This window comes from Paroedura picta, chromosome 1 (assembly GCF_049243985.1).
Source record: "Paroedura picta isolate Pp20150507F chromosome 1, Ppicta_v3.0, whole genome shotgun sequence".
Lineage (NCBI taxonomy): Eukaryota > Metazoa > Chordata > Lepidosauria > Squamata > Gekkonidae > Paroedura > Paroedura picta.
Window position 1 is genome coordinate 21,088,919 of NC_135369.1, and position 15,647 is coordinate 21,104,565.

At 48.8% G+C, this 15,647-nt stretch overlaps 1 protein-coding gene across 1 annotated transcript in view; it reads left to right on the forward strand.

The window, feature by feature from the left end:
* Positions 1 to 15,647, forward strand: part of COPA (coat protein complex I subunit alpha) — a 48,112-nt gene that overhangs the window by 3,875 nt on the left and 28,590 nt on the right. Inside the window, exons 5-12 of the mRNA XM_077325714.1 lie at positions 57 to 133; positions 3,122 to 3,231; positions 7,982 to 8,091; positions 8,822 to 8,921; positions 10,608 to 10,743; positions 12,087 to 12,169; positions 12,810 to 12,960; positions 13,913 to 13,979. Coding sequence (XP_077181829.1) covers positions 57 to 133; positions 3,122 to 3,231; positions 7,982 to 8,091; positions 8,822 to 8,921; positions 10,608 to 10,743; positions 12,087 to 12,169; positions 12,810 to 12,960; positions 13,913 to 13,979 — 834 coding nt within the window. The remainder of the gene's footprint in view (positions 1 to 56; positions 134 to 3,121; positions 3,232 to 7,981; positions 8,092 to 8,821; positions 8,922 to 10,607; positions 10,744 to 12,086; positions 12,170 to 12,809; positions 12,961 to 13,912; positions 13,980 to 15,647) is intronic.

The window sequence follows — 15,647 nt, forward strand, 5'->3', positions numbered from 1 at the left end:
AAGGAGGGAAAAACAGGGGAGAAAAAGAATATGTCTGTTCTGTTTTTCGTTGGTAGGAATATCCCTGGATCCTGAGTGCATCTGATGATCAGACCATTCGGGTCTGGAACTGGCAGTCGAGGACTTGTGTTTGGTAACACATAATTTCCTCTCTTGGATCTTCATCTTTTTTGTTCCTTTGTGATTCCCAGTGTTGTTCCTCAAACAGCCCCCAAGGTTCTGTTCCTGAGTCTGTAGGCAAAATTAAGCCACTTGTAAAAGTAGCATTTGTATGCTTTTTGTGGGTTTGGATTGTTTCAGATAAACACCTTTAAAAATGTAGCAGCCTTTTAAAGCAGAATAGTTGTCAGCTGGAGTTAGTCTTGATTACACTGGTACATAGCTATGTGATTTTATGAAGAGAGCGGCTATTTACTGGAATATAAGAACACGTTCATATACTAAATGAAATCTAGGAATGTTCATTAAATTGTAAAGGAGACATACACAGCCTGATAGTGCAGTCTGCTCTTTTGATAATAATCTAGGTTGGGTTATGGTGTCTGTAATGCCACATCAGAGCCTCTTGTGGCGCAGAGTGGTAAGGCAGCAGACATGCAGTCTGAAAGCTCTGCCCATGAGGCTGGGAGTTCAATCCCAGCAGGCGGCTCAAGGTTCACTCAGCCTTCCATCCTTCCGAGGTCGGTAAAATGAGTACCCAGCTTGCTGGGGGGTAAATGGTAATGACTGGGGAAGGCACTGGCAAACCACCCCATATTGAGTCTGCCAAGAAAACGGTAGAGGGCATCACCCCAAGGGTCAGACATAACCCGGTGCTTGCACAGGGGATACCTTTACCTTTAATGCCACATTCTTGGTATTTCATGATCAGATTTTCATTATACTTTTTATGAATATTGGGTTGGGTCCAGTCTAAATTGGCAATATTGCTTTCCCATTAAAAACCTCCCACTGCTTTCTATCCCACGTGAGCAGCATTTTGTAGCAGTCAATAGGCTGTATTGGGAAGGAAGGAATGGAAATGGGGTGGTCTGTTCTTCCACAGGGCCACCTTGGTCTCTCAGAGAAAGACCCCCCCCCCTTTGCTACACACAGACCAGAACATCATATGAAAGCCAATTCTATGATTAATGCTGTTCACCAGGGTGTTTAGAATTTTGTTCTTGTGGAAGGATACCCCCCGCCCCAACAGACACCCTGGCTCTGCTTATCCAGTGGGGTACAGCAGCAGGTACCTTTAAGGCTTTTGAGTCACTGAATAGAGTTTTTCTACATAAATATATGAAGAAGAAGCAACATCTCTCAAATAGCAGCGTAAGAGTATGCATGTGGGGGAGGCGGGGGAGTCCTTTTTTTAAAAGCCAATAGAGACTATCCAGGAAGATGCACTTCAGAAATTATTTTTAAAAATCACTCCTTTGGTTGAGCAGTGCATTTGGCATTCCCATTAAATCACGTTTGAGGGCCTCTGGAATCACCAAGGGTTCACTGTGTGAAGAAAACTGAGGTGTAAGTAATAAAGGAACTATGGGGGAAGAGTGTGCGTGTGTGTGTGTGTCCACCCAGTGGTCCCCAACCTGCGGGCCGCGGCCCGGCGCCGGGCCGCAAAGGCCATGGCGCCGGGCCGCGGCTCCCTCTCCCCGCCCCCGCCCCCCCCCGCAGTAAAAAACTTCTCAGGCCGCAAGCTTGCGGCCCGGGAAGCTACTTACTGCGGGAGGGCGGGAAGAGGGAATCAGGGCCGGGCTGCGCCTGTGCAGGCCGTGCCCGCGCGGCCCGATCCGCGGGCACGACTCGCGGGCACGGCCCGATCCGCGGGCGCGGCTCGCGGGCGCGGCCCGATTTGCGGGTGCGGCCCGATCCGCGGGCGCGGTCCCCGCGGGCGCGGCCCGATGCCCTGCCGGTCCCCAGCCTAATAAAGGTTGGGGACCACTGTGTCCACCTACAGTTGATTGGATGCAATCTCACTGTATTAAAGGTAAAGGTAAAGGTATCCCCTGTGCAAGCACAGAGTCGTGTCTGACCCTTGGGGTGACGCCCTCTAGCATTTTCTTGACAGACTCATTACAGAAAGGTTTGCCATTCCCTTCCCCAGTCATTTACCCCCCAGCAAGCTGGGTACTCATTTTACCGACCTCGGAAGGATGGAAGGCTGAGTCAACCTTGAGCCAGATGCTGGAATCGAACTCCCAGCCTCATGGTCAGAGCTTTCAGACTGCATGTTGGCTGCCTTACCACCCTGTGCCACAAGAGGCTCCTCACTGTATTAGAGAAGATTAAACAAATCAAAACCTATCTCTTTGGATTGTTTCCTAAGTGTGTGTACTATGTTGCCACTGTGTGCTCTGAATACCTTGTTTTCACATATTCCTGCAGCCCCTTCTAGCCCCTGGAAAGATATTCCTGAGGGTTTCTTGGTCTTTTGGTGAGGTAGCCACGCAGGTTGGAGGGGCGGGTGTGAGGAGGACATGAAATCGTTGTTTCTTCCTCTTCCACAAGCCCAGCTACGCCAAGGAGAGGGGTGAATTTCATCCCCTTGACCCCTCCTCCCTCCAGCCTACTAACCCAGGGATAGTCAACCTGTGGTCCTCCAGATGTCCATGGACTACAATTCCCATGAGCCCCTGTGTTTGCTGGCAGTGGCTCATGGGAATTGTAGTCCATGAACATCTAGAGGACCACAGGTTGACTACCCCTGCACTAACCCACACAGCATTCTCCTCTGCATGGATCCCTCAAGTCCAGGAACTATTGTTTCATGGCTCAGAAAGAGCTGCAGGAAAGGCGAGGGATGTGGGAAATCTCCATGTGCATTCCAAACGGGTTGTAGGATACTCCCTGTGTATTTTAATGTCTTACTTCAGTGTGTATTTGTGTTGTTCTTACATGTAGCTGTCAAAGTGAAAAAACTAGCCTCTTTTGTATTTAGTGATCAGTCTGTATCACGTCAGGTGTCTTCTTTGCCAGGCAGCAGCATGGAAGTAACCTTTCTCGGCCGTCTGCTCTCGACCCCTCTGCGGACGTTTAACTTCTTGCCGGGTTCCCCGTCACCGTCCCAAACGATAACCATCCGTCTGCGAATACCTGAGAGAGAACTCAGTGAGGTTTCCTTCTTTCTTTCTAGTGTGCTGACGGGACACAACCACTACGTCATGTGCGCCCAGTTCCACCCTTCCGAAGACCTGGTGGTATCGGCCAGCTTGGATCAGACTGTGCGCGTTTGGGATATTTCTGGTGAGCTGCTCAGGTCAAGTGCGGGAGGGGGGCCTCTCCAGCAGAGATGCCCGGCTGGAAACTGCAATTGTTGAAAGCAGGACAGGGAATGAAGGAGAACGGCTGTGTTTGCTGGACAGGGCAGAGTCGTAGCAGGGCTTGTTTAATGGGCAACCCTTGAGGGCCTCAGAGAAGAAGACCTAACTGTGTCTTAGATGGGGGAGAAATCTGTGGAAGGTTTTACCACTGTGGTCTCTTTGTGCTTGGGGGTGGACTTCAGGTTGCCAGCTCTGAATTGGGGAAAACCCTGGCACTTTGGGAGTGTAACCTGGGGAGGCAGCTCATCATGGCATAATGCCATCGAGTCTGCCCTACAAAAAGGCCGTTTTCTCCAGAGGAGCTGTTCTCTGTAGCCTGGAGATCCGCTGTCATTCCAGATTGCCAGAGGCCGGTAACGGGTGGCTCTCCAGCGAACTTCCCGTGGGTTATCGGCGTGTAATAGCACTCTGCATTCTCATATCACTTTCAGAGTTGAGAAATGCATTAAGAACCGGCGCCTGAAAGAGAGAGAGAGAGACAAAGTTGCTTCAGGTTGCCTAGTGAGTTGGACGGAAATAAATGATTTGGACTGGGGCATCCTGAATCACGGCTGATATTCTTCCTTGTTGCATTGTCCCCGTTGATGTCAGTGTGCTTCCAGAATTGGCTGCAATATGTAAGGTGGTGCAGCCGCAGAGATCTGGAAGGATGGACTCCCTTGGTCAGTAATGTGTCTAGAGCTTGGGGTGGGGGGTGTCTCCTTTTGTCCCATGTTCAGCGAATCTGTTTTTGATTGCTGCCCACATCCAGAACCCTTAAGACGGGCTATGTTATGAGGGTGGCGAACTGGATGCAGAGCAAAGGAGCCAGAACTCCCAGGCTTCTTAGGAAAAGGGAGCATCTTCCAGCTAAGGTGCTGGCCTCCTTTGGCCAGAGTTGTTCCTTGGCAGTGGGCACGGATTCATAGAGGAAGCAAGCTTGCTAAAATGAGACTGAATTCTAGGGCTTATAAGAGAGGCTCTGGTTGTGAGAAAGAAAAGGAAGGAAGCAGGAGCCAAGGAGGGAGAGTGTAGGGGGGGTGTTGCTTTGTCACGAACTACGTCAGCCGATTGTACATGGTTGCTTTCTCAATTGCAGTTTTCAGCCAGGTAGGGCTGCTGGAATTTCATAGCACACATTCAGATATGACCAGCTGTGTCTGTGGGGAGGGGATGTGGGGGGGGGGGACTTCTGCTTCTTGGCAACTAATGGGGGTGGCTTTGTCGTCTCTTCTACCAGTTCCCTTGCTGCTCCATTTCCACTCTCTCTCTTGGCAGAATCCCAGCACTCAATTGGGTCTCGGCTGGAGAGGCTGAGCCTGTTTGTCACTGACGTCGCTGTCCCCCTCTCCCCATGGATTTGTTGGGGACCGAACTCGGGGCTGTCCTTACAATCACCCTGTAAGCTCAGTCGGGGTTGGTCCTGCCAGGGGGATAGGTTGATAGCGGCTGGCTTTGTGACCGCAGCCCTCTGGCCACTTAATTCCTAAAACAACGGGGTCATCTTGGGTTCCTAGTGGCTTTCTGCCTCATCCTGAGCCCCCCAGCACTAGTATTATGGGAGCCTCTTTATAGCTGCTGGAAGGGAACTGTCCCAATGATCACTGGGCCAGTCAGTCACGCAGAGAGTACCCTATCTGTTCGCTGCCCAGGTGGCCATTGGGCTACAATGTCCCGCCTTGTTTCTGCCATGCCAGAGAGCCAATGGAGCCGGTTTGGGTCTGGTGCTGGATTAAAACGCATGGAAAGCCGCGTCGTAACTGCATGACCTTTCTTGGCTCGTCGTACTAATGGTGATTTCTCGGACCATTTGCAAAATAACTCCCCCCCCCCCACCCCAGCCCTCCAATGTGCTGTTTAATCCAGGTGGGGAAGTGCAGCCGTTCACAATAGCTAGTCATGCTGGAAGATGGATCGGCTTCCTTTTCAACGGCTAGCTGGTTTCTTATAAGGAATCCTCCATGTGTTAAAGTCCGTGGGCTAATGATGATACCAGCCTGGGAAAGATGGGGGACATGGGGTTTTGCAAAAACACTGGAGGTGCTATGGAATGCAGGGAGAGAAAGGGCGCTTTAGATAACTCTTAAGAGATGGGGCATGTCACAGATTAACTCCAGCGGGGAAGATGCCATCTGTGCCTGCCCTCCAGACACAGCACTCGTTTCTTTTGTTCTTGCCTGAGCTTCGTGGGGCCCTGTTTAACCAACCCCCCCTTATGCCCTTGAGCAGGGCACTGCTTGTGCATGATGAGTCTGGCCTCCGCCCTTGGTTTCGGTCAGCATCTTAATCACTCCCACCCTCTCCCCGTCCCCGCTCACTCCCACAAAAGCTGGCTCATTCTGCAAGTGTCCTCCGCCCCTCCTCTCTGGATTTGTGTAGCCGCTCCAGAAATTTTCCATCCGTCGTTCAGTTCTCAAAGGCCGAGATGTTTCAGTCGTGCGTATTGAACTCAGAAAGCTGCTGCTGCAGACGGGTGGGGAATGGCCGCCGGCCCACCCCACTTGGGTTTTTTTTCCTACTTGGACTGATGACTAAAAAAAGGATCTCTCCTTCTGCTGTCAATATGAGGCTTCTGTTTTTCGTCCTCCCAAGTCTCAGCCCATCTTGGTCGTATTCTTAGTTGGTGGTTGAATATGCTGATGTGCCCATTTCTAAATATGTGTGTTTATTTCATTTGTGCCCCAGCCCTTGCCCCAGTAGAGATCTTCTATCCTTTCCTCCATTTTATCCTAAAACAACCCTGGAAGGTTGATTAGACCAGGGTTCCCCAACACGCGCTCAAGGGTGCCATGGCACTCACCAGGTGTTTTTTTTAAAGGAAGTGGGCAGGTCTTCTGATTGGCTGTGCAGGTTTTAAGAAGTTCCTTCAGCAGCTGCCACCACAGCCCTAGAATCTTCACTGTATGACTGAAAATAGACACTGCATTTGCAAGAAAATATTAAAGCTATTTGTTCATTTGAAAAGGCCTCTGCCTGAAATGTTGAGTTATCGTTAGAGCTACGTTTGTCATCACCCCACAAGGTTGCTGCGGTTGGCTCTTGCCTCTTGCGGGAAATATTTTGGAGTTGTGCTCACCATCCAGTGCCAGAATCCCAAAGGGGCCCACAGGCTCAGACAGGTTGGGGACCCCAGGGTAGGCTGGAGGTGTGTGACTGGCCCAAGGTCACCCAGCAGCCTTCCTTGGCAGAGTTAGGATTTGATCCTGGGTTTCCCAGATGCTGTTCCTGACACTGTCACCCCTTGGCCACACTCCCTCTTAGTTTCTTCTCCAGATCAGCTGACAATTAGGACTACAAATTTATTTTATTATTACTGATGATGAATTAAAAGTTTAAAACAAAACCCCAAAAAGTTGGGAAATCAAGTGTAACGATTTAACAGTACAAATGATAACTGGCAATGAAATAACAGCAGTACAGAGACCACCTGGGAAAGAGAATAAAGGGTTGGTTCCCATGGGCCCATTACAGTAGCAGTAGTTGGTTCCCGTGGGTCCCCCCCCCCCCGGCCCTTTACTTCATCCCCCCCAGCCCTTTACAACGCACTTCATTGTTGTGGCGTGTCTGTATCTTATTTTGAAGGGATGTTTAAACATTACCATAGCGATCAGAGAGCGTTAGGACAGTGGTTGAGAGTAGAGGAGTAAACTACCCCCCCCCCATTGGGCCTCAGTAAAAGGCCTTGAGTGGTCCCTGGTGAGTGGTCCCCGGCATTGAGTGGTCCCCGGTGATAAAAAGGTTGGGGACCACTGCATTACAGTAACGGCACTTTCCCTGGAGCAGGGAGCCTTTCCCTGATACAAGAGACAGTGGGAGCGGACGATGTTTAGTTTGGGTCTGGCGTCCTGAAAAGGAAAAAGTGGAGTGCACCTCCTTGGGAGGAGGAGAGCCAGAGCTGAGTTTTTGCAGCCAAGAAGGCTCTGCAACCAGTTGCCACTTCCTAAGGCAGACACCCAGATGTGCAGGTACGTTCGGACCTAGACAGGAGAGTGTGGTCCTTCTGCTGCCCTGGGCCCTGCCCATTAACCTGAGAGCTCCTGTTAATGGCCTGTTGAGACCCAGAGTGGTGGAGCAGCAGCCTCAAATCCGGAGAACCGGGTTTGATTCCCCGCTCCTCCGCATGCCACCAGCTGGGTGACCATGGGCCAGTCACAGTTCTCACCGAGCAGTTCTCTCAGCCCTACCTGCCTCAAAGGGTGTCTGTTGTGGGGAGAGGAAGGGAAAATGTGTCTGTGCTTTGGGACTTCTTGGGGTAATGAAAAGCGGGGTATAAAACGACCCAGCTCTTCTTCTCTTCATCTTCAGATCCATATTGAAAATCTTAACACATGCCCAGTCCCCCAGGCAGAATGTTTTAAAATGCAGTGTAATACACAAGCATGTGATACACAAAGAACAGCTGCCATTCTTTGCCTTTTGCATTGGGCCTTGTGTCACTCAGCTGCCCGCATGGTAGCAAAAGACTTGATTGCCCCCAAGAATGCTGGGAAATTCTAGCAGTAGCCCTTTGATTTTAGCAGAGGCTTGTGGGAGAATAATCAGATCTTCCTTCCATTTTGTTCCACCTTTACCTGGTTGCTCTCGTTCATGTGTACACTCTACGTTTAAGCAAGCAGCATTCCTGGAAGGTGCAGGGCTTTCTGATAACCTTGTGTTTGCTCCTTCCGTACTGTTCTCTTCTTCTCACCTGGAAGGCCTGAGGAAGAAGAACCTCTCTCCTGGAGCCGTGGAGTCCGATGTCCGGGGGATCACGGGTGTAGACCTTTTTGGCACAACCGATGCAGTAGTGAAACATGTCCTGGAGGTACCGTTGGGTTTGTGTATGGATCCATAATATAATAATTATTATTATTCCATGTTGCTCAGGGCAGGTAACAGCAGTGTAAAACAACATAGAACATCATAAAAGTTAAAAACACCATACATTAAACGAATGTCCCCAACTAAGTCTCCTGTCAGCGTTTTATTTTTATGACAGGAGATGATCTTTCTCTCCACTCCTCCCCAGTGGTGATTCCAGCATCTTTTGGTGGATGTTATCATGGGCCCCGACCATTAGCCTGGTGGAAGAGCTCCATCTTGCAGGGCCTGTGGAACAGGGTCCTGGTTGAGGCCAGTTGCACCTCTTTTGGGTCGGGGATCCTGAGCAGGTGTTGATCTGAAGATCTTGATGCTCTTGGGGGGAATATGAGGAAAAAGACCATCTCATAGGTGTGCCAATCCCAGACCATGTTGTCGAAATTTCATCTCCACAGTCATTGTGGGGGGGTGTCAGTTTCTATCACCATCCATTCCAAGACCCGATAATTAGGAGCACCCAAACATTCAGCCAACTATCAGCATTCCTTTATCAGAGATGGACCTAGAGAAACCTTTGCCAGTTAACACCCCCTTCCTGATATTGTTTAACTAAGTATGCCAGAGCTCAGAACTGGCTTCTGCACGTGCAGCAGAATTGGCCAGAATCCACAGTCTTCCTTACACTGCTTACTTCCAAACTGTAGTCACGGTCTGAGAATATCCCTTTCCTCCAGGGACACGATCGTGGAGTAAACTGGGCGGCTTTCCATCCCACCATGCCCCTCATAGTGTCGGGAGCTGACGATCGGCAGGTCAAGATCTGGAGGATGAATGGTAAGTTTCCAAACTGTAGCTCAGCTACCTGCCATTTAAATGTTTGTTTGGCGGAGCTCAGTAAAAATGCTCAGCTTGAGAACTCTTCCATTTGGGTTAGAGCAAGACTTTCCTTGTAAGCGTCCAGTGCAAGGTGAGACCATTAGCTGCAGAAGTGCCAATTTGAGTGGGATGTTGCCATGAGGGGATGTTTGGGAATCACAGGGAAGATGAGGCTGAGGTGCACAACATACAATAGGGGGAAGGGTATTTGGCATACGAGCATGTGTGATGTGACCACCCACCGGCATCAGTTTGGGGACTCAGCAAATGTTGGTGAACTCTTTGTCCCATTCCGGCTGCACCTCTGAGCAGGAGCCAGCTCATTGGTGTTGGGTGCCAGCAAAACAGAGCCAAAACTGGTTGTCAATAATTAGGCAAGCTCTTAAGAGGTATAGACTCTTACAGTGGCTGCCAAGGCAATGTCTCTGGTCCCCAGGCACTCACAAGAGCTCTGGTGTCCCTGAGAGCCCCGGAGCTCTAGTTCTACTTGTGTGAACAGCCCAGTTCCCTGACTGACGGCTACAGTTACTGCCTCGTATAAAGCTTGGAGAATGCTTGGTTTCTTCTCCGTCACTCTGAGGCTGCTTCCGCCTATGAGGTGCCAAGCTTAATTATTTTGCACTGCGATGACAAAAAGCACTTAAAAAAATTCACACCTCTGCCTTTAAAATGCCAGCAACTAAGCAAGGAGCCCAGTTTCCAATAGCAACATTGGTCTGTTTGTCATCTGCTTGGCCCCAAGGCGAATCAAGGCTGCCCAAGCCCTGCCATTTGAATGTTATGGATGGAACCAGCGCAATCCCTAAATGATGCTGATTCCCCCACATTTTAAACATCGTACTCATGGGGCAGAGTCTGATGTTGTTACATAATTTCACAAGTCAGCCCATTTAGTTCCAAACAATGCAATTTCGGCCCAATTAATTCTCTGAACTGTGAAGTAGACTGTAGAATGGATTGCCAAGGGAAGGTGTGCTGTCTTCTTGGTAGCCTTATGAGAAGGTACAGCATGAGTGCCTGTCAGTTGGCCATGGAAACATAAGCATTGCCTTGCTACATCGAACCAAGCCAGATGTGAAGGCAATGGCTTTTCCCTGTTTGTGCAAAACACCTGGTTCCTGTAATACAGGGGAGTGGTAATGCCTCCCAGGATATTGGGTGACTTTCACTCTCTGGCTAGCTGTAAAAATGGTTTGTCTCTTGTAAAATGGGCCTCAACTCAGACTAGCAGTAGCATCCTGCTACTATTGATAGCCATTGGGCAGGCCTGATGTTGTGGTTAAGGCAGCATGGTGTAGTGGGTAAGAGTGGAGGGCTCTGATCTGGAGAAGCAGGTTTGATTCTTCACTCTTCCACATAAGGCCAGCTGGGTGCACTTGGGCCAGTCAAAGTTCTCTCAGAACTCTCTCAGTCCCACTTATCTCACAAAGTACCTTTTGTGGGAAGAGGAAGGGAAGGTGACTGTCAGTGGAAAACATGGTACAAAAACCAACTCTTCTTCTGGTGACCCATACCCAGTAAGGACCTCTTGAGCGTTACGTCTCAAAATCTCTGGCATGGGTGGGCTACTTACTTTGGCATAAAAGTCTCATGCAAGAGAGTGGTTTGTGATCATTCATCTCTTCTCTGTTCCTTGCCCCTCAGAATCAAAAGCTTGGGAAGTGGACACTTGCCGTGGGCACTACAACAATGTCTCCTGCTCAGTCTTCCATCCTCGCCAAGAGTTGATCCTTAGTAATTCAGAGGACAAGAGCATCCGTGTCTGGGATATGTCCAAACGGTAAATGTGACATGTTATCTAAGAAGATTTATTTCCTGAATATATAATGGAGGAATTAGCATCTCTAGGAGATCTGCTGAGCGAGTGTAAAAAAGTAAGGTATATGTATATGTAAATGGAGAGAAGTATCCTAGCCACAAATCTTAGGCAAAGGCAATTGTTGAAATTAACCAAACAAATTTTGAGTCCAGTAGCACCTTTAAGGCCAACAAAGTTTTATTCAAAGTATGAACTTTCATGTGCACGTACGTATCTTCAGAAATTAACCAAAAAGTTTTTTTATTGAAAACGAAAATAAAAGTCCCTAACACTCAAGTTATTTAAACTAAATGAACATACAAGAAGAAAGAAAAGAGGTTGAGATGGTATGAAAGAGGATTACTATTTGTGGTCAGGAAAGATCAATAGCAACCTCTTGCAATGTGGAGAGAGAAACAGGAAGACAAACTTGCATGTAAATTGGGTGCATGTTGTGGATCCAGGAACAGCACACACGAGACCTAGTCCAGTGTGGTGTCCTAAGGCCAGGTTTGGATGGTTAGCCCCTAAAACAATGTACCTGGATTAATTACCAGTATGAAATAAAGAATCTAATAGTTCTAGTAAGTCTGTGACAAAGGAACCTTGATTTGAGTTCAAGTGAAACCTCTGGAGTGAGGTCATTCAAAAAGAGGTTTTCTCAGGCAGCTGCAGCATCTATATTCTTACCTGCATGGGTGTTTGGGTGTGGCAGATCCACTTTGCTAAAATGATCTAATGATTATGCCTGGGGAAACAGCTGGGGTAGATAACTTAATCTGGGAAGAAATTAGGGAAAGAATAACTCCAGTTGTTGGGATAGCACCAAGGGCTATCTGAGAGGATTAGCAAACTGTCAAGAGTCCAAAGATTACTTTGTGGAAGCATTCCAGGGTGACTGGTTACTGTGTGGTAAGATCCTTCTGGGCAGATATGGCTGCTCACTAGAGCACCTTTGTCCAATTTGTGGCATCTAAACATGTTTAAACAAACTTCTTGTTCCATCCATATTTTGCTAAGGTGTACTAGAAATATTTGTAAAAAGGGAGGTTCACAGGTGAAACCCCCCCTCCCTTGTGCACAGGGGAGGGGTTTTGGAATCCTAACAGATGGGTCTGTTAATTGGTTCTTGCCTGGATAGCCCAAGGGGGCAGTAGCTAAGTGTTCTGGAACTGGGCAGTGAAATATGGTCTTTAGATGGGGAGAAGGATTGGCATTCTGTTTGAATAAGAAAGGGGTAACCTATATATTTTCTAAATGGATTTCAAGCAAAAAAATTCAGTTGTTCGCATGTTAATGCATCTGTTCCTCTTTCCCAACCCTAGCACGGGGGTTCAAACTTTCCGCAGGGATCACGATCGCTTCTGGGTGCTGGCAGCTCATCCCAACCTCAACCTCTTTGCTGCAGGTAAAGATTTCTTGGGGTATCCAATCTATGTTCAGCTCAATGCATTTCTTCTCTGTTAATGCAAAGAGCTGAACAGAATTTCTTATCTGTTAACTCTTTCCCTGCCCTTCTTCCAAGAAGCTTACAGCGCATCATTTTACAGTGCAATCCTAGGTAGACTTGTGCTGTTGATAGCAGTGAGTTTAGAATGGAGTAACTGAAACCATCTGGCGCAGAGATGTCAATTTTGGCTTGTTCAGTATTTAATTTCTAGTCTTTTTCCAAATTTGTTCTTTCGTAGAACTTCAGATCTCTCAAAGCCAAGCAAACACCCACCCAGACACAGTCTTGCAAAGCAGCAGATATTCTTGAGTGGTTTCTGGGCATATTCATAGAATCATAGAGTTGGAAGGGACCTCCAGGGTCATCTAGTCCAACCCGCTGCAGAATGCAGGAAATTCACACCTACCTGCCCACCACAGTGACCCCGATTCCAGGCCGAGATGATGTCCCGCAAATGATTATGCTCAGTCTCCCTTCAGTGGGGCTGCTGCCCACAAAACCTCATGCCACAACAAGGGCCACACCGTGGTCAACTCTTGCCATATCAGAGGAGCACGGCCAGCAACCCTCTGAACCGTCACTCCTTTTCTGCTTCCAGGACATGATGGTGGGATGATTGTGTTCAAGCTGGAACGCGAGCGGCCGGCCTACGCTGTGCATGGCAACATGCTCTACTACGTGAAGGACCGCTTCCTCCGCCAGCTGGACTTCAACAGCTCCAAAGACGTGGCTGTGATGCAGCTGAGGAGGTGGGTGGGGCGCTGTCTTTGCCTTCTGGTTTTCAGCTCCTCATTTTGCTCCTGCCACTCTTGGTTCCCTCTGGAAATCAGGATTTCCGCCTGCAGAGGAACCACGGAAGCGGGAAGGGAGCTTGCTGGCTCACACAGAACACATATGCTCTCGTGTGCATGCATGTGCTTTCTTGCGTTACTGTCAGCTACACCAGGGCATGTGGGAAAGGATTGTTGGCATCGTGTCCCGACTCTTTGAGACTTGAATGTGGATTCTTATCCTTTGTAGAAGTTTGGGCAACACCACTAAGTCCCGACACTTTTAAGAGCGTTGGGGCTGGGCATGGAGAGATACCATTTTCAAAACCTGGCACACTCCCACATGTACTTATGAAGCTGCCTTAAGCAGAATAATTCTCCTTGGTTTAGCAAAGCCTGCTCAGACTGGTAGCAGCTGTCCAGGCTGTCAGGATGAGGTCTTTCACGTCCCCTACTGCCCAATTCTTTCAACTGATGCCCAGAATTGAACCTGGGACTTTCTGCATGTCAAGTGGAGGCTCTTCTGCTGAGCTAATACTGTATTCTGTGTAGTCTTAGGCACATCACCTTTTCCTTTCTGCATTAGTCTTCCCCCCAGAGCCAGGAATGGAGACATGAGGAACGAACTTATTTTCCAAATATTTAGACACTGTTTTTCTTCGCAATGGGGGACCCAAAGAGGCTTTCAAGACTGTTCTCCCCTTCTCCTTTTTATCCTCTCAACATCCTTGTGAATAGGCTAGGCTGAGAGAGTGTGATTGGCTCATGGTCCCCCATTGAGCTCCCTGGCAGAGTGAGTTCCAGCCCTGCTGCTAGTCTCTCTCCAAACGCTACACCAGACAGTGATGCACAGGGGCATTCTGCCAGTCATCTATCAAGGGATTTGGATAGCCCCAGTTCACTCCCCTCCTTTGCTTTCTTTCCTCCTCAGTGGCTCCAAGTTCCCCGTGTTCAACATGTCGTACAACCCAGCCGAGAACGCTGTCCTCCTCTGCACCGTAAGTCACAATCTGTCCTGGGGTATATAGGTAACCCAATGGGGGGCTTAATCTAGAGAAGAAATATCTGTTGTTTCGTGGGATGACTTTGGTTCAGCCAGGCGATGGTGCTCAGTAGTTTGAATCCCGTGGACCTGTTTCACGGTGTGTGTGTGTGTGTTTCCTGTGGTGAAAGAAGCCCTCCCCTGGCAGAGAGGTGCACTAGTGGAAGCTTCAGTGACAGAGAAAAGCACCCGCCATGAACTCCGTTAGACTCTAGGATCCAACTTGCAGGTCTTGAGTATGCTCAGGGTGTTCTTATCTATTTATAATTTGATTTATAAGACCGCCCCTCTCGGCCTAGTTGTCTCAGGGTGGTGTACAACAGTTTTAAAAACGTGAGTTAAAATCAGAATCAGTTTAGTCGTCTGAAACGGCATTGGTGCCCTTGCTACCCAGGCCTCTTTGGCATTGCTCTCCCGGAATTGTTTGCCACATCCAGATGTCATGATGTTATGAGGGAGAGTGTTTTGGCAGTGGGGTCTTAGGTATTTCTGGTAGTTTGGCCTCAACCAAATGCCTGGAAGAGCTTTGTTCTGCAGGTCCTGCAGAACTGGGTTTGCTCCAACAGGGCCCGTGTCTCCTCCAGGAGCTCATTCCACCAGGAAGGGGCCAGGACTAAAAAAGCCCTGGTTGAGGCCCAGCAAACCTTTCTGAGGTTGGGGGCCACCAGTCTGTTGGAACTGGTGGAGCATAATGCTCTTTGGGGAGAGCCATTTCACTAGGGGGTGTTCGGATAGCTGGCAGTGAAGGTGACCACCTCAGCCATTGCTGTACCTGCTACCCATCATTTTCGCTGGATGCCCTCAAGTTTTCCAGTATTATGGGAGAAAAAGTTCTCTCTGCCTACTCTCTTTACTGCTTTTCCACATCCCACTGCCCATGTCCTACCCCCCCCCCCATAGTCATCTCTTCCCTAAATTGAAAAAGGCCCAGACTCTTCAGCCTTTCTTCATAGGAAAGGTGCTCATTCTTCTAAAGTTCTCTTTGAAATCAGATGTTACTATTCTGGACCTCAGGATAAAATAGCACTTCCCTCTCATGCCACGTCTTGAGCCTTGCTTAGAACTAAGTCCAGGATCCTCTCGGATGGTCTCTGTGAACAGCTGTTCCAGCACACAGTCCTTTAAAGCAGGGGTAGTCAACCTGTGGTCCTCCAGATGTTCATTCGCTGGCAGGGGCTCATGGGAATTGTAGTCTGTGAACATCTGGAGGACCACAGGTTGACTACCCCTGCTTTTTAGAATCGTAGAATCAAAGAGTTGGAAGGGGCCATACAGGCCATCTAGTCCAACCCCCTGCTCAACGCAGGATCAGCCCAAAGCATCCTAAAGCATCCTAATGTCTATAATCTAATTTCTACAGCATGACTCAAGCACAAGCTTAGTTTAACAGTGGTTGAAGTCGCCCAGTGTAACATCATCTGCTTTAGTCTCCTCCTTTAGAGCCTTCTCCATCTTGAGATTGACATCAAGGATTTGATCAGATGGGCAATAGTACCCCCTCTTCTTAAGTAAACTTTATTCATGTAGTTATTTGATGATGATTTCTAGTGCCCAGTCTCTCCACCCATCGTGCTTCTGTTGGGGAATTCATTCCCCGAATGTTTTCTCATTCTGTGCCCCCTTC